The 18,359-nt window shown below is 43.0% G+C and overlaps 1 protein-coding gene across 2 annotated transcripts; it reads left to right on the forward strand.

Annotated features, from left to right (window-relative positions):
• The first annotated feature begins 3,276 nt into the window (after positions 1 to 3,276).
• Rpl10l (ribosomal protein L10 like) lies at positions 3,277 to 3,921 on the forward strand. Of its 2 annotated transcripts, XM_075948001.1 has the most exons (2): positions 3,277 to 3,360; positions 3,466 to 3,921. In XM_075948001.1, exons 1-2 carry the CDS (start codon positions 3,277 to 3,279, stop codon positions 3,919 to 3,921), a joined length of 540 nt encoding a protein of 179 aa, XP_075804116.1. The 2 variants fall into 2 exon arrangements, with proteins under 2 accessions (XP_075804116.1, XP_075804115.1); XM_075948000.1 differs by having other exon boundaries at positions 3,277 to 3,921.
• Positions 3,922 to 18,359: the final 14,438 nt, after the last annotated feature.

An 18,359-nucleotide genomic window follows, 5' to 3' on the forward strand; every position in this document is an offset into this window, starting at 1 on the left:
CTCTCTCCACCTTCCGACTGTCTTGTAACTGAGGTGGCTATGTGTAAGAATACGGTACAGAAAACATCCCTCCTAGTTTTTTTGTAGGACGCCATACTTCAAAGCCTAGAATTAGCACAGGCCAAGTAATCCAGGGTGGGTTACCTTTTGGATTTTTGAAAAAGTGTATTAGGTAAGCCTGATGGTGACACCACATTCTCTGTTAAGAAATCCTATTAATTTTGGAAATGAAAGGCAAAATCAAGGCAGGTAGAAACACCTAGTATCTCATGGACTCTGATCGGTCATTTTCTTACTCTTACCTCACAGATTCCTCTCTTTCCTGAGCTTACAACAAATTCTGGGCACTACACATTCATAAGGTAAAACATAGTAAATCATGCTCAGGTTATCATCCTTTCGCAGTATTATAAAGTATACCCTTCTTATGTCCTTGCTTACATTTCCCATCTATTCATCTTAGTCCAGTCAGTGAGAACATTGGTGTAAAGTTCCTCAATAGCCTCACTAATGCTAGCCATGACCCCGGATTTGTAAGATGGCTGAGTTGTGATATGTGAAGTTCCTTAACAATCCCAGCAGTCTTATTTTAGTTTAAAGGTTTCCTGTTCCTGGTACCCAGGGCCTTCCCATATGTAGGCCACCATTTATCTGTTCCCGTAGAATTTAACATTAGTCTTCCCTGATTGCTCTCCTCTCTCTAGATCGGCACTCCACCGTGTCTCAGGGGTTTCTTTGCCTCTTCCCCACATTTATCTAAAATAAGATACCAAGTACCATTTAACTCCTCTCATTATGGAAGCCCAAGGGGGAGACAGCATACTGTTTTAATACCCAGGAACATAGCAAAGAGTCCCAGACCACCTGACCGAAAGAGGGATCGAAGTGTTATGGTACAGAGTCACTCGGAGACTCACCATAACCATAAATAAATTTTAATAAGAGGCTTTTTATTTGGGTATCGGCATCCAATGTGGAGCCAGAACTACCCCTGAAAGTGCTCCCGAGATGCAGACCTTAGTCATATCAGCCAGCTCTTATAAAGGCAAAAACCACAAGATTACATACATGTATTTTGTCTAGATGTAAGCAGGGTCTAATTTTAATCTATGTCTTATAGTTTCCCTGGTCATCTTTATGAGCAGATTAAGCAAATTTGATTTCAAAAGCAGAAACAGCAGTTAGTCTTATGACCTACTATCTTGCTAGAACAGCAAATTTTACAAGCTCAGTAAATTTAAGAATAGTCTTTTACCATCTATTCAAAAGGGGAAGTGGGGCTGGAGAGCTGGCTCAGTGGTTAAGAGCTTTGCCTGCTCTTCCAAAGGTCCTGGGTTCAATTCCCGGCAACCACATGGTGGCTCACAACCATCTGTAATGAGGTCTGCTTCCCTCTTCTGGCCTGCAGACATACACACAGACAGAATATTGTACACATAATAAGTAAATATTTTTTTTAAAAAAGGGAAGTGGGCGCTTATGTACAGCCTGTACAAGTGAGGGGCTTACATGCTACAGGCATGTTTGTGCCTTGATCCCTCAGGTTAATACGTCTGAATTTTTTTTCTTTCTTTCTTTCTTTCTTTCTTTCTTTCTTTCTTTTTTTTTTTTTTTTTGGTTTTTTGAGACAGGGTTTCTCTGTGGCTTTGGAGCCTGTCCTGGAACTAGCTCTTGTAGACCAGGCTGGCCTGGAATTCACAGAGATCTGCCTGCCTCTGCCTCCTGAGTCCTGGGATTAAAGGCTTGTGCCACCACTGCCCAGCAATAAGTCTGAAATTTAAAAGCAATGTTTCACACACACACACACACACACACACACACGAGTTTCAAACTTCTGTGGGAAAATTCTCTATACTCCAAATTTTAATTGTTGTATCCTAACATGGGTATCCTATATTTATATATATCCTATATTGTTGTAGACAACAAGAATTACTATACAGAGTGTTTGCTCTTCTCTATTAATAAAGGGAAAGTTATGAGGATAAATTTACAGTGGGATTTCGTTCCAGGAGATAATGGGTTTGTGAAATAACATAAATAATTAAAAAATTATGATAAAAACCTGGAAAAATTCAAACCCTGTTTGCAAATTCTAACTTCTCTTTCTCAGCTACCTTCTGTTCCATGTCTCAATAATCTTACAGAAATAAAACATCAGGATCAAAAAGATACTCATCAGTTAAATGAAAAGATTGTTTACAATATATTTTTTATAGTTTGTAGCCATTTTAATATTAGAAAACCAATAACCTTAGGTTAAAACACTCAAGTGGCATTTCACTCAATTTTGTAGATCCCATATTTTAAAAAAAATCATTTCCTTAGGCCAAGTAAGTTTCATATTTTAAAATAACTACTGTGTAATAGGTATTGTTATTGAAAAATTAAAAATTCTGCAGGATCCCCGGCGGGGCGGGGGGAGGGGGGAAAGGAGGGAGAGAGAGAGAGAGAAAGAGGGAGGGAGGGAGGGAGGGAGTGAGGGAGAAGCTAAGATCAGGCTGCCTCAGCGGGAGGGGGAGGGAGTGGGCGTGGCTTGTCTCTTAAAGAGACACAACAATCATTACAGGTACAAAAGACATTTTCATTACCCTTCCACGGCTCTTATCTTCTGAGCCTTACTAGAGCACACATGCCAAGCCAAACACGTAGATAAAGCAGGAAAGCTGCTCCTCTACTTAAAACAAAAAACGGATCTACAAAGCTCAGTGAGATATGAGCTCTGGAAAGCCGATTATTATTTGGTTATTATTTAGTCTAACTGCAAACCGACCTGACATTTTATTTTTGGATTTTCAAGGCAGGGTTTCTCTGTAGCTCTGGAGCCTGTCCTGGAACTCGCTGTGCAGCCCAGGCTGGCCTGAACTCACAGAGATTCCCCTGCCTCTGCCTCCCTAGTGCTGGGATTAAAGGTGTGCGCCACCACCGCCCAGTATAGGTGACTATTTTTTAACCTACTACAAAGCGTAAGGTCAAAGCCCCAAACCCAAGATGATCAACAAGGCTGTTAGGGTGATGACCCCCGGCTTTCGCCCGCCTGAAAAAGCCCACACTGAATCCCCACCCCCATCCACTGAGCATGCGCAGTGCAGAGTGACCCCCTCCCGCTGCTGGGCGGAAGGGTTTTTCTATCCTTAAGTCCTCCTCGCACACTCTATGGTCCCCGCAAAGCTTTGTGGGTAACAGATTTCTGCCCGGGCTCCATTTTGCCGTCGGCTGTGGACTCGAGCTCCTGAGACCTCTGCGCTCCTGAGATTTCTGCCGTCCGCCGTCGCCATGGGTCGTCGCCCAGCTCGCTGTTACCGGTACTGTAAGAACAAGCCGTACCCTAAGTCTCGCTTCTGCCGCGGGGTCCCCGATGCGAAGATCCGCATCTTCGACCTGGGTCGGAAGAAGGCGAAGGTGGACGAGTTCCCGCTGTGCGGCCACATGGTGTCGGACGAGTACGAGCAGCTGTCGTCGGAGGCCCTGGAAGCCGCTCGCATCTGCGCCAACAAGTACATGGTGAAGAGCTGCGGCAAGGACGGCTTCCACATCCGCGTGCGCCTGCACCCCTTCCACGTCATCCGCATCAACAAGATGCTGTCGTGCGCCGGCGCCGACCGCCTCCAGACCGGCATGCGAGGCGCCTTCGGGAAGCCGCAGGGCACCGTGGCCCGGGTCCACATCGGCCAGGTCATCATGTCCATCCGCACCAAGCTGCAAAACAAGGAGCACGTGGTCGAAGCCCTGCGCAGGGCCAAGTTCAAGTTCCCCGGCCGCCAGAAGATCCACATCTCCAAGAAGTGGGGCTTCACCAAATTCAACGCCGAGGAGTTCGAAGGCAAGGTGGCGGCGAAGCGCCTCATCCCTGACGGCTGCGGAGTCAAATACATCCCGGAACGTGGTCCTCTGGACAAGTGGCGGGCCCTGCATTCCTGAGGACTTTGCTGGCAGACAAGTAGCACAAGTGATGGTTATGGTTTGAACGTGTTTGTTCCGTTTATAGCGTATAGGACGTTAGTTTGCATAGTATAGAACCTTTCGTTGGACAGTGCCTGCCTTGTTTAAGGGACAAAAAAACTGCAGTTTAGAGACAACGCATTTGCTATTTTGAACCATCTACTTTAAAGTTTTGGAGTGAACATTTGTTTAGTGAAGGCATATATGAAACTGTTATCTTGGATTCAGAGTGCTATAGGAGTTGGAAGATCTGTGTGGAATTATATTTCGAGTGTATCTTTAAAACTAACATATCTAAATTTGGCTGTTTTGCTATAAATTTGTCAATATTATTTTTAGATTTACCTGTAGCCTCAGGTTATCAATCTTGGAACAGTCGGGTATACTGAAAAGAGTTTTTCTAGACAAGCCTTACATTGTCCTGCACTCAGGAGACAAGATCCAATCTTTTCTTCATCACAGAAAGGTTATAGGTGACAACAGAGTTCATATTGCTTGTGTTTGGGTCCCGGTAGAATCAGCAAAGAAGAGAAAATGACACTAAATCAGCCATCTGCTCTGAGGGGGCCTGAGGGAGCATCTGTAATCTGTTGGTGTTTGCCCTGTATTAGAGTTCCATTGATCACACAGGTGCTTTCTGTTTTATTTAGAAATGATATACCCTAAAATTACTGAGCTCACGCTGTTTAGTTTGTGGTTAGCGTACCTCGTCTTTGATTGAGACCTCTGAATCTTAATCCTGGAACTTCAGCCTCCGGTTTTCCTCCGCTAATGACATTTTCAGAGGAAGCCGGATAGGGGGACTAAAGTGCATGGTTACATTGCTTAATGTTTGCGTTTATATGCCTTCCTTAGTCAAATGGCACCACATCTGACTTGTCCCTGTAAGTTACTTGTGTGTTTTATACTTAGTTGCTATGACAATATTCATGTTATAGGTAGTTCTCAACAAATAACAAGAATTCATTAAAAAGGCTCTAACAGAAGTACTTACCTGTTGTTTCACTGAGTGCTCTGAGAACTCTTGAAACTCTAGGAAGTTACATCATGTGCACTTAATAAAGGGAAACGTTAACCAGATGGTTTGACTCCTGCGCAGTCCTTTTTGAATTTTGTCAAACTCTCAGAAATTAAAATTGTCTTAAAAATTCAAAAAGAAACAAGCAATCAAGCCCTTGCTTAGCTATTTATTACTATAGCCATAAAATTTTGGGGTCGTTCTTTTTGGTTTCAAAACTCCTCAAACATGTTAAAAAGAATCATGAGACTTGGAACTCTGCATTCAATACATTTATAAGAAGACAGTTACAGATAAGAGTTTTTTAGTGTTATGTTTGGCTTTGTTTGCTCTCAAGATTAATAGTAATGTTTGTGCATACAGATGTGTGGAAAGAAGAGGAGGGATCTAATAGCTCAGTAATAGTGCAGAGTGTGCAAGGCTTTGTCTCAATTTGTTCCCCAGCATCACAAAAGAAATCTACAGTACTGTCATGTTAAAAACTGGTGGGTAGCTATCAGCTTTAGGGAAGAGGACTTTGCACAAATGGGTAAGATACTAAGACTAGAAGTCTGAGCCTGGTGGTGGTGGCACACACCTTTAATCCCAGCCCTAAGGAGGCAGAGGCAGGTGGATCTCTGAGTTCTAGGCCAGCCTGTGTTGAAGGGAGCTGCGGACTGCATTCCTGCAACCCTGCGCCTGGCCACCTGGCTAGCTTATGCCCCAAAATAACACACAAACTGTATTCATATAAACACTGCTTGGCCCATTTCTATTAATGTGTATAGCACCACGAGGTGGTGACTTATCTTGCCTAACCCATATTTAGTAATCTGTATAGCACCAGTCTTACCGGGAAAGGTTCAGCATGTCTGACCTGGTGGCTTGCTTCAACTCGTCTGCCCTGGAGAGAGGTGGCATGGCGTCTCTGAGGCATCTTACCTCACTTCCTCTTCCTCCCAGCATTCTGTTCTGTTTACTCCACCCACCTAAGGGCTGGCCTATCAAATGGGCCAAGGCAGTTTCTTTATTAATTAACCAATGACCTTCCTCCATCAAGCCTGGTCTACAAGAACTAGCCACAGAGAAACCCTGTCTTGAAAAAATAAAACAAACAAACAAAAAAAAGAAGACTAGAAGTCTGCCTTGGACATTTGGTTTTTTTTTTTTCTTTTGTTTTTTTCTCAAGACAGGGTTTTTCTGTAGCTTTGGAGCCTGTCTTCTTGGAACTAGCTCTTGAAGACCAGGCTGGCTTCTAATTCAGAGATCCACTTGTCTCTGCCTCCCAAGTGCTGGGATTAAAGGCATGGGCTACCACCGCCTGGTTCTGCCTTGTGGATTTCTACCTTAATTGTGATATTTTGTGTCGTTGTGTGTGGAGCTCACCAATTCTTATTCTAGCTAACTAGCATGCCCCAGGGTTCCCCTGCCATTTCCTCTCAAATATTGGAGTTATAAGTGGTTTTCTTTGTTTTGGTTTTTTGAGATAGGGTTTCTCTAATTTTGGAGCCTGTCCTGGAACTAGGTCTTGTAGACCAGGCTGGCCTCAAACTCACAGAGATCCGCCTGCCTCTGCCTCCCGAGTGCTGGGATTAAAGGCCTGTGCCACCACCACCCGGCCTATAAATGGTTTTGACAGGGATCCTGGGGGTCCAAGTCTATATGCCAGTTCTTGTGTTTTTTGTTCAGCAAGGCCTTTAAACACAACCATGTTCAAAGACCTTACCTTGTTTTTTGAGGTAGGGTTTTACTGTAAGGTTTTAGAGCTTGCTAAATAAGCTAGACAGACCATGTGGGCGGCTCACCTCAGTGTCTGCCAAGCTTCACCAGTGCTTGAATTACAAACAGGCCACCACTCCTGGCAACTTCCTGGATGCCAGGGTGGAACTCCTGTTTTCTGATTACAAGACCAGTCTACTGGGTCATCTATCTGCTGCCATGTCTAGTTAATTTTTCTACAGTTTTGCATTATAAGTGATCACGTTTTTCTAATTAAAATTTTACTTCAGACACTGGGGTGGAGGAGTCATATTTGAGGAGGATAGAGGACAATTTCTAGGAATTAGCTCTCCATCTACCCACTGGGCCATCTCTTTTGAAATAAATTATTTATAACTCCTTTTCCATTAATGTTGATATAAATGTAGTTTCACCAATTGGTTTTCTTTGAAAGTTTTTTTTATGTTCCTAAGCTATGATTTTTTTTTGATATTTCTGATTTCAAAGTTTCAAATTCTTATTTGAAAAATTTGATGTCAGTTGGACTCAAGAAAAATTGTATTAAGGTTCTTAAAATTTTTATTCAAAGTGGAAAGTTTAATTTAGAACCTATATTCATGTGTAACAAAACAGCTATTTACTATTTGGGTAATAGTAAAGCCAGGGTCTGCACAGATTTCCATGGCTCATGTTGCCACCAAAGGCCACACAGATGTCTGGTCTGGGCAACAACCTGTGGCTAGGAGGGCATCTGAGGACCAGGCTGCCACCAGGGACATCCTAATCTGAGTGTCCTGTACATCCGACAGCTGGGGCCATGTGTCATCGGGTAAGGATTGCTTTAGACGGCCATGTCAGCAGCTAGGATCTGAGTTAATATCCTGGATTCCTGTTGTCATGTGGAAGACAGATCTGGCCGGCCACCTTGGACCACATTGGTGTCCACAGACCATGTTGTACCCAGGGCCATGCTAATTTGGTTGGCTGGTGCTGCCTCCCTGAGCCATGGAGACATCCAGACACAGACAGCTGCCTAGGGCCACGTCTGGGTGTGTGGCCTTGTGGAGGCCAGGATCTGAGGTAGTCTTCCTGGCTCCAGTTGCCACTGAGGGCTCTGCAAATGCCCAGGATTTGGGCAGCCACCCGGTACCATGTTGGTGCCCAGGAGCTGTGCTGTTGCCGACAGGGCCATGCTGATCTAGGTGGCCTATGTTGTCACCTGGGTCATGGTGGCGTTCAGACCCAAGCTGCTGACAAGTGCCGTTTCTGCATCGATAGTCCTGCTATAGCTGGGGTCCATGGTAATGTTCATGGCCCATGTGAGCATGGTGGGGGTTGGGTGGTCATTGGAACCGTGCTGTGCCAAGTCAGCCCCACCCTTCATTGGCCTTTGGATGGCTGGCCCTGCCCCTGGATACTGCAGCAGGCAAGGTGGCCCTTCCCCTCAGGGGAGAGTTTGTCCAGGCACTAGAGAAAGATGACCCCACCCCTCACTACAGGCATGCACTGATGGTGAACCTACCCCCTTGTCATAGCTGTGTACCTCACCCGAGAAGTACACTAGAGCTGACCCTGTCTGTGGTCCTGTGGTCGGGGATACAGGTGAGCCAACCCTAAAGGCCCGAGAGCAGGAGAGCTGACGCCAACACCTCCCCCACCCTCTCGTCTGCTGCCCTTAGTCTTACCACCTGTGGCAGGCAGGTGACAGGCCCCATGTGAGTTAGAGAGCTGTTTCTGCCCTCACCAGCTGTAGCACACAGGAGGGTGGGCCCCGCACCCCGCCTAGGCAGCAAACTAGATCTGAGCCTGTTGTCAGGGGCATGAGTGAGCCAGCCCTGAGAGGATGAGGCAGGAGAGCTGACCTGCCTTCTATTCCCACCGCAGCAACCAGGAGAGAGAGTTTACCTATTTTTTAAGGTTTATTTTAAATAATATGTGCTGTGTAGGTGTGTGACCATGAGTGTTTGTGCCTTCGGAGGCTACAGGGCAGATTCCTTGGGGTTGGCAGTTATAAAAGGCTGTGAGCTGCCTGCTGTGGTACTTGGAATAAACTCAGGCCCTCAGGAAGAGCATCATAAGCTCTTAACCAGTATGCCATCGCTCTACTCTTAATTTCTTAAATTAACTTCATGCAATCCTAACATAACAACCTGATGTCTTAAACTCATTTCATAGATGTACAAATAAAAGGTAGTGGTTTTAGTTTATCCCAGTGAGGGTATAAGTTTAGATTAACATCTAGTCTTTTTATAATAGTTGTCCTTCCTATCTCCTATAAACTGTGGTGATTTTTAAATTTATAATTGGAGGTTTAACTTTTGACCACAATCATTATTTTCTATACTATTTGCCTTAAAAATAGCATAAAGACTTATTCTTTCGATTTTGGAAGTGTGTGTGTATGTGAAGTAAGTACAGGTGCCCACAGAGGCTAGAAAAGCCTGTCAAACCTTGAAGCCTTGAAAGATGTCTTCATAGTTAAGAGAGCTTGACTGTCTTACTGAGGACCCAGGTTTGGTGTCCAGTACCCACAACCATCTGTAACTTCAGTTTAAGGCAATATGACCCCCATGGGTACCAGGCAGGCACACATGTGGTGCACATACATACATGCAGGCCAAACACTCATAAAATAAATCTGAAAACAGCTTTTAAAAGTAACAGCACAACTCCACATGCCTCACAAATTTTAATCAATTCACTGATAAAAAATTAAAAAGAAGATGAATGTGGAGGACTGTGGATCTGGGAGGAGTTAAGGGAGGAGAGAAAATGAAGGTCATTAAAATGTTCTGTAGGAATAGAAAAAACTTAAAAATTAAAAGCTGGGCAGTGGTGGTGCACACCTTTGATCCCAGAATTCGGGAGGCAGAGGCAGGCGGATCTCTGGGAGTTCGAGGCCAGCCTTGTCTACAAGAGCTAGTTCCAGGACAGGAACCAAAAGCTACGGAGAAACCCTGTCTCGAAAATCCCAATAATAATAATATTAATAATAAAACATATTAAAGGTATTTTTTAATCCACCAAACCAAGTGCCAGTATTTTCATAACCATATTGTAAATTAAGAGGGAAGACACAACTGGATGATGGTATCATTCATAAATAATACTAATGGTGGCGTGAACTCTAAGATATGTGTTCACAAAATCATGGAGTGAAGAACTTTGGAATTTGTTTAAAACAAATGTATTATGTAACTGAAAAAAAAATCAAAAATGTGGTTTAAAAAGTAGCCACATGGTGCTTTGCATGTCTTAAGGACATAAAATTGATGCCAATCTTTTAACAGTTGGCACTGGTATTAAGTTTACATCTGTTCTTGTCTCAATGCTACTCAGCTCTTAGCTCTTCGGAGTTATCTCCTTTAAAATGATTTCGTGACTTTAATGTTCTGTGTTCCAGCACACCCTCTTTTGTGGGGAGGGGAAGGGTTTCTCTGTGGAGCCCTGCCAGTCCTGGAACTCACTCTGTAGACCAGCTTGCCCTCAAACTGAAAGAGATCTGCTTGCCTCTGCCTCCCTAGTGCTGGCATTAGAGGTGTGCACTATCACCACCCAGCCAATTTTGTAAATTTTATGTCTGATTAATTTTATTTTGTCATCTACCTTATGAGTTCCTTTTGAGAAAAATTCATCTCTATTTTTACTATTTTTTACATGACTCATTGTGGAGATTTGCCGGATCCTGCCCAGACATGAACTCTCATGTGCTACTTGTTTCTTTGTTCTTCTTCTTCTTTTTTTTTTTTCATTGTATGATCAGCTCACTATTAAAAGCATTTCTTTCAGGCTTCTTATTAGAATACAGCTGTTTTTCACAGACCTGCTCCATCTGAAAAGTTGAGATTGAGTCTAGTTACTCTTTCATGGGGTTTTTGTCATTTTTCATTTAGTCTTTTCTCTGAGGGCTAGAGTTCAAGGGCTGAATAATGCAATCCATCTACTTTACAATATCCTAGGGATGGAAGGATGGCTAAGGGACACAGTCTGATGGATGCTAGGTCTTGACTCCTTAATATGTCATGGGATACCCTATACTAATACCCTGCCAGCTCAGATGTGTAGTCTATGCCCCTGATGTGGTGTATTTCTTATACGTGGTTGTGGAAGCATCTTTTACACAGAGGTTTGGTTCTTACAGGAGCGTTTTTCCTTTCCATCTCTGATGGGATATACAGAATGCAGACTGACAGAAAATTTTATTTTAAATCTCTGAAGTGAAACCAAACCAAATCAAATCAACAAACAGGATTCAATGCTCGTAGAGGCCAGAAAAGATGCCAGAATCGAGAATTTATTAATCACCCTTCTCTTTTTTTCCATCATTTTCTCCTATGGAATGATAACAAAATAAAATACAATTGTCAGGAACCACCCTCGACAAAAAATACCTCTTGCCAGGGTAAGGGCATGGGGATTTAGAAATATAGTAAAGAATATGATGACACGAACAAAAATAATTAAACAGAGAAACATATAGAATAATATCGGAAGGGAGCTCCAATGAGTACTGAAATTCGCCCACATTTAATTTCCAACTGCTTAAAATACCTCTGACCCCCCAAAATAGGAGTAAGACAAAACTACATTAACATGATACAAGGAAATAAACATACCAATTGAAGATTGCGGGCTACATCCATAGTTAAACATTCTGTTGCTAGAACACAAGTCACACTCACGCCCTAGACCAAAGCATTCTGTGGACAAACCACTCTCTGGGTGGAATCCACTGTTATCCCCTTAAGGGAACTGGAACCTTAGTTGGATCCTTAAACTTTTGTTTAAGGTGAAAACAGATCTACTTCCCAATACCTGAAGTACAAGGTGTGAATATTAGCCACACCTGTTGACAATAACCTTGAGAGAGAACTCTCTGACACACAGCTAGAGGGACCTTGGTTTGACTTTCCTTTTTTGAGAATTCTCTCTTTAGATCGTTATCTCATTTTTTAATTGGGTTAATTGTTGTCTTGACATCCAGTTGGTTTATTTATTTTTTTTAGTTCTTTATGTAAACATCAGATGTGTATTTGGAAAAAAATCATTTCCATTTTGTAGCCTGCTGTGTTGTATAAATGATGAAGTCCTTTGCCATGCAGGAGCGATTCAGTTTGATGACGTTCATTTATTAATTGTTCTTCATGTCAGTGATATCAGTGTTCCATTCAACAAGCCTTTTCCTAGACCAATGACTTACTCTTCCTGCAACTTGATACACTGTGTTTTGTTTATATCCATGGGAGACTTGACCTTTTCTGAACAGAAACAATGGAGGAGTGCATTAGGCGTGGGAACAGAGAGGGTGGGATGGGGAAAGGACTTAGAGAAGGAGAGGGACGGAAAACTGCAGCCAGAATGTAAAATACACTTTAACAATGTGTGTGTGTGTGCGCGCGCACACACACACACACACACACACACACACACACACACACACACACACACTCACACACACACACCATTCTTTGCCACATTAAAAAAAAAGTGAGTTGCACCTCTTCTTGGTGGGTTTTTTCCTCTGATGAGGATCTGATGAACTTCCCTATGTCTTCTGATTACTTTTGGTTTGATGTATTTTATTAGAATGGCTACACTGGCTTTTTTCTTAGGTCTGTTTGCTTGGGCTATCTTTTTCCATCCCTTTATTCTGAGGTGATATCTATTTTTTGTTTGTTTCTTTTGTTTTTATTTTTTCAAGGCAGGGTTTCTCTGTAGTTTTTGGAGTCTGTCCTGGAACTAGCCCTTGTCGACCAGGCTGGCCTCTGCTAGGTTCTCCAGCAAATAGGGCTGAGGCAGGCTGTCCTGCCGATCTCCCGCTGGGGCTGAGAGGATGGTGAGTGTTGAATGACCCAGACCTCCCCACTGGCCACCAAGGAGAAAGACACACCAAGCCAGGAGTCTGTTGAAGCAGGATCTCACTTTATTGCATCAGAGCAGGAACAGCCTCAAACTCACAGACATCCTCCTGCCTCTGCCTCCCAGTGCTGGGTTTAAAGGCATGAGCCACCACTGCCCAGCTTGATCTCTATTCTTGAATTCAGAAGAAGGATGGATACTGTTTTTAACTCCATTCTGTTAGTTCACATCTTTTTACTGGGGGAATCAAGACCATTGATGTTGAAAGTTACCAATGAGCATTATTTACTGCTCCCCATCATTTAGTTTTTGAGGTAGTGTGTGCATTTTTTTTCTCCTCAGTTTATTTGATTTGGTGGCCTGTTCTTACTTATTACTCTGCTTATATTTTCTTGGGCATGATCAACCTCTTCTGGTTGAAGTTTTACTTCTAGCCCCTTCTATAGGGCTGGACTTGTAAGATAGATGTTAATTAAATTTGATTTTATCATGGATTATCTGTCTTTCTCCATTTACTTGAAATTTTTACTAGGCACCTGTGTTTTCTTAGAGTTTGTAGCATATCCATCAGTCCAGCCCTTCGGACTCAGCTGAGAAGTCAGGTGCTATAATGCTCTACTTTTATACTATTTGTGTTTTTCACTTGCTGCATTTAACATTCTTTTTTCTTTCTTCATTTTGACTATTGTGAGCCGTGGGGGAATTTCTATTATGTTCCAGTCTATTTTTGTTTCTGCTTGCTTCTTGTACCTTGACAGGAACCTCTTTCTTTACGTTGGTAAACATTCTTCTATGATATTGTTGGAAACATTCTGTTTGCCTTGACCTGTACTTCTTCTTCACCTCTATTCCTATTCGTAGATTTGGTCTTTTCATAGCATCCCAGATTTCCTAAATATTTTTTGTGCCAGGAGTACTTTCAGATTTAATTTTTCTGACCGAGTGAATTTCTTCTGTCTTATCCTCAATGATTGAGAACCTTCTTCCACCATGTATTGTTGGTGAGACTTGCCTCAGAGGTGCCTATTCAAGTTCCTAAATTTTTATTTTCCAGCTTTTCAACAGTTTGTGCTTTCTTTATTGATTCTATTTCTAATTGTGCCGTGAACTGTTTTATTCATTCCTTCCACTGTCTGTTTTTTCAGCAATTTCTTTAATAAATTTACTCATTTCTTCTTTGAGAACCTCTAAAATAGTTATAAATGCTCTTTTGAAGTCCTTCACCATATTGCATTTCTCAGGGCCCACTATTTGTTGGGCTTTGGTGAATAAATATTTTTCTGCTGTTATTTTTGTTTGTTTTTGTTTTTGGAGACAGGGTTTCTCTGTAGCTTTGGAGCCTGTCCTGGCACTAGCTCTTGTAGACCAGGCTGGCCTAGAACTCACAGAGATCCGCCTGCCTCTGCCTCCCGAGTGCAGGGATTAAAGGCGTGCGCCACCACCGCCCGGCTTCTGCTGTTATTAAATGTGTTTTTATGCTGGTGTCTAGGTATCTGAGTTTGGAAAAACTTTATTTCTAGGTGTTGATATATGGTATTGTCTTTGTTGAGTGTATGTTCCTTTCATTTTTTTTCTGCTACCCCTTTTTATACTTAGAGTGTGATGGTTGTGGGTTTCCTAGTGATTCTGAGATCCTGGCAGGTGTGGCCTCTGGGGTTTCCATTTAGCATGTATTTCTTGGTATTGGGAGTTGACAATTAGGGATGGGAATCAGGGAGCTCAGGGAGTCCACAGGGGGGAAAAATAAGATGCACCACCAGGATCTCCTTAGTCCCTTGTGAATGGAGTCAGAAAGGGAGGATAGGTCACAGCCAGTAGTGGAGAAGAGATTTGGGGATTGGATTTAGAGGAGCAGAGGGACAGTAAAGATCTGAAGATCTCCTACCTGCTTCCCTGGATGGTACTAGCTCAATTTTTTTGTTATTTTTTTTTTTGCATTTTAATGTTCAGTTTTAAATGATTCATCAGTATGGTCAATGCTATGGTGTTTAAGTTGAAGCAACAATTAATTCTAAGCACCATTTCCTGAGAGCACTGACTGATTGAACAGGGGGATACATTAGAAAGATATTGTCTGGAGTCTTTCCTGCATGATGCCAGATTATGGCTGGGAATGAAAGCACCACTTACCTATTCTGTCTTCAGTGAGAGAAAAGATGCTCAAACCCCCTCCAAAGTGATGACAAATATATTCCCTCGAATCTTCATTTGGCTACAAGTGCCTGGGATCCAAGAGATAGCCTGTAAAGATAAGTTACATGTGAAAAGAAAATTGAATATTACCAACACTTACATCATGTTGTCAATAACCTAAATCAAGATATGAATGAGAAAAAATCAGAAAATTATAGGAAAAGACAATTTTCCCATTTTTGAGCGAAGTAGCTGAAACCATAAGTATGGGTTATACTAATGGAACATTTAACAGACTTGAGTTGGCTGGATAATAATTTTGATAATTGATAGTGACTAAAAAGTTATGGAATATAACTTAAGTACTGCTAAGGAAATATACTGGAAAAAAGCAATAGTTTTAATAAAGCAAAGCTGGTAGTTATTCCAAAAAATATAAAAATTTCATGTAAATTTCTTCTGTCAAACTTGTTCCATAACTATTTTGATGAATATCTTTTAAAAACCATTTCAGCAAATATCCAAATCATTAAAATTTGGAAGCATATTAAAATTGTAGAAAAATGAAATCTAATTCAACACAAAGAAGCCATTTAACACCCCTTTGAAACAAATTCACCCTCTTCTACTCTGCTTATAAAAACACACTAAGTCTGGGCAAATTTCATATCCATATAGCTCTAGGCAAACTCTTCATCTATGTGGGTATGCAGATAATAGATATCAATATCTATATATGATATTATTATGTATTTTAGTTATACAGCTTTGTGCTTCATTATTTGTTTTGTTCTAAACCATTAAAGGAAAGACTTGTATGATACAGCAATTCACATCCTGTGGTCAAGGAATCAGACAAAGGGAGAGGGTCTCTGTCAGTCAATGAACTTTAAAATGTTGAACCAAGTTAGGGCATGACCTTTTGGGTACCCAGAGAAAAATGCCCAGGCAGCCCAGCATTCTCTCTCTCTCTGTGATTCCTTTGCTCAAAGCTGAGCTTAGACTTCTCATTCCTGTTTCATGAGTTTGCACCTTATAATAAAGAAAAATATGATTGGTCTATCTTTTAGTTAGCCTGGTATTTCTTGACCTGCGTTAATTCAACAGTTGGCACCAAATTGTGGGGCTCAGGTCCCCCGTGGCTACAGTCAGCCACCACCATGCTCTGCCTGGTGCATTTGGGTATTTGGCTAGCATTCCCCTGTGGCATCCCTGAGTAGCTGTTAGCCTTAGTACCATCCTGGAGCCACTCCGGGTCCCCAGACATATGCGCTACTGGTACACTGCCGCTTGCTTGTGGGTTCAGCTTTCCTGGCTGCAGAAGATCAGGCAGGGTGCGGGCTTCCCCAGGTGTCTCTGTGGGCATTGCTGCTTTGCCGTCCCTGTGTAGCTGCTGACCAGGAGCACACAGTCTTTGATTTACACTGAATAACTGCTTTTAATTTGAGCATATTTTTCAGTAAAAACCAATTCAAACTGTTCAAGCTGGCCACGTGGCTGCAACTGTGCTGTGACACCTACTGGCCGGTAATGGTTATTGCATCTACTCCAACTCCTCACAGGTAAGATTTATAAGGCCAAATTTATAATTTATAATTGAGTCTGCAGTCGTCACCCAGAGAGAGAGAGGAAGCAAGATGCTAATGCCTCCTTGATGGAAGGCCTGAGGAGCAACCTCCATGTGATTGGATCCAGACCAGGGATGTGTATAGAAACAGGACTGAGCCAGCGACCTAGGCCAGAGCAGGCCTGAGAGAATGAACTCCATAGGGGCAGAACTGAGCCAGTGACCTGGGCCGGAATGGGCCTGGGCCAGTGAACTCCATGAGAGCAGGAGCAGACACAGACAAGGGACATTAGAGGAGGCAGGACTGGGCAAGCAACCTAGGCTGGAGCAGGCCTGAGGTGGCAAGCTCCTTGGGAGTGGGGCTGAACTGGCAATGTAGGCTGGAGTGGGCCTTAGATGGCAAAATCTGTGGGAGGGGAAGTGAATTGAGACCAGGGACATTTGTGGAGGCAGGACTGAGCCAGGGACCTAGGCCTGAGCAGGCCTCAGACAATGAACTCTGTATGAGTTGGAGTGGATCCAGACCAGGGACATTGGCAGAAACAGGCCTGAGCCAGCAACCTTGGCTGGAACAGACCTGAGACAGCAAACTCCACAGAAGGTACAGGGGAGCAACTGCTGAGGGAATGGGCCAGAGCCAGAGACCTCTGTGGGTCCAGGTGTAAGTCTGGGGCCTACAAGAGTGTAGGCAGGAACCAGAGACCTCTGTGGGTCCAGGGAATGAGTCTGGGACCTTCAAGGGAATAGACCTGAGCCATGACTCCTGTGGGTCCAGGCATGAGTCTGGGACCTCTGAGGGTGTAGGCCTGAGCCAGGACCTCTGTGGGTCTGGGTGTGAGTCTAGGACCTCCGAGGGAGTAGGGAGAACCAGAGACCTCTTCGGGTCCAGGCTTGAGTCTGGGACTTCTGAGGGTGTAGGCCTGAGCCAGGGCCTCTGCAGGTCCATATGCATACAAGTCTGGGAACTCCCAGGGAGTAGATCTGAGCCAGAAACATTTGCAGGACCAAACCAAGCCAGGAACCTCTGCAGGAGCAGATCCAGACCAGGGACATGTACAGAAACAGGTCTGGGCCAGCAATCTAGGCCAGAGCAGGCCTAAGACAGTGACTCCATGGAAGTGGAGCAAACCCCGGGAGCACTGAGCAACTTCCAGGAACAGGGAGTGACCAACGGGCTAACTGGTACTGTGGCACTGACTGCACCATGAGGAGCAACAATCCACTGGCATCTGGAAGATTGATCAACAGAGTCACAGACAGCCCTAACTACACCAATTAGAAGAAAATATGAGTAGACAAAGAAAGAACACACATAACACCACAAAGAGCAACATGACATCAGTAAAATCTGTGACCCTACAACAGCAAGATATGAACAACTAAATATAGATGAAGCAGAAGAAAATGTCCTAAAATATAACTTTAGAAAAATGCTTAAGACCCTTAAAGAGGAAATGAGAAATTCACTCCATGAAATGGAGTAAAAGACAAAAAAATAGATGACATCAACAAATCCCTTAAAGAAAACCAAGAAAAAGAAATCAAACATATGAAAGAAGCTATTCAAGACATAAAAACTGAAATAGAGACAATAAACAAAGCATAAGCCAAGGGAATTATAGAAAAGAAATCTAGATGTAATTACAGTCATGAAAATCATGCTGGCTTCATGGGTAAATATGTCAGATAGAGAAGGACAGAGATTGTCTGTGGAAGGCACCTTAAAACATTGTTTTTTAAATCAAATCCTTCCCACTAATATTTCTTCAGTATTTGTGGGCTACTTTTGCAACATTTTGCTTCCATGGGATCAAAATCAGAGAATAATATTGTATTACATGCTGCTTTTTTCCCCCTCTGTATTGGGCTTTATCCCTGGTAGGCTTAGAAACTAGAGAGAAACAGTAGATTGGTAGGCAGCTGTAAGTCAAGTGATGGAGCTACTGGCACACTCTGGGAGTCAGATGACCTTCCTGGGATTCTAACTGTTATCTCTTCCCCAGCTGCAAGTGATCTTGGGAGATGCTAGAGCAGTGGTTCTCAACTTTTCTAATGCTGCAAGGACCCCTTAATAAGTCCCTCATGTTGTGTGACCCCCAACCATAAATTATTTTGTTATAACTTCATAACTATAATTTTGCT

Source organism: Microtus pennsylvanicus, chromosome 14 (assembly GCF_037038515.1).
Source record: "Microtus pennsylvanicus isolate mMicPen1 chromosome 14, mMicPen1.hap1, whole genome shotgun sequence".
In the NCBI taxonomy this organism is placed as follows: Eukaryota; Metazoa; Chordata; class Mammalia; order Rodentia; family Cricetidae; genus Microtus; species Microtus pennsylvanicus.

Bases quoted from the DNA above. Each gene is read 5' to 3' on its own strand.
- Rpl10l (XM_075948000.1), top strand. From the start codon at position 3,277: ATGGGTCGTCGCCCAGCTCGCTGTTACCGGTACTGTAAGAACAAGCCG.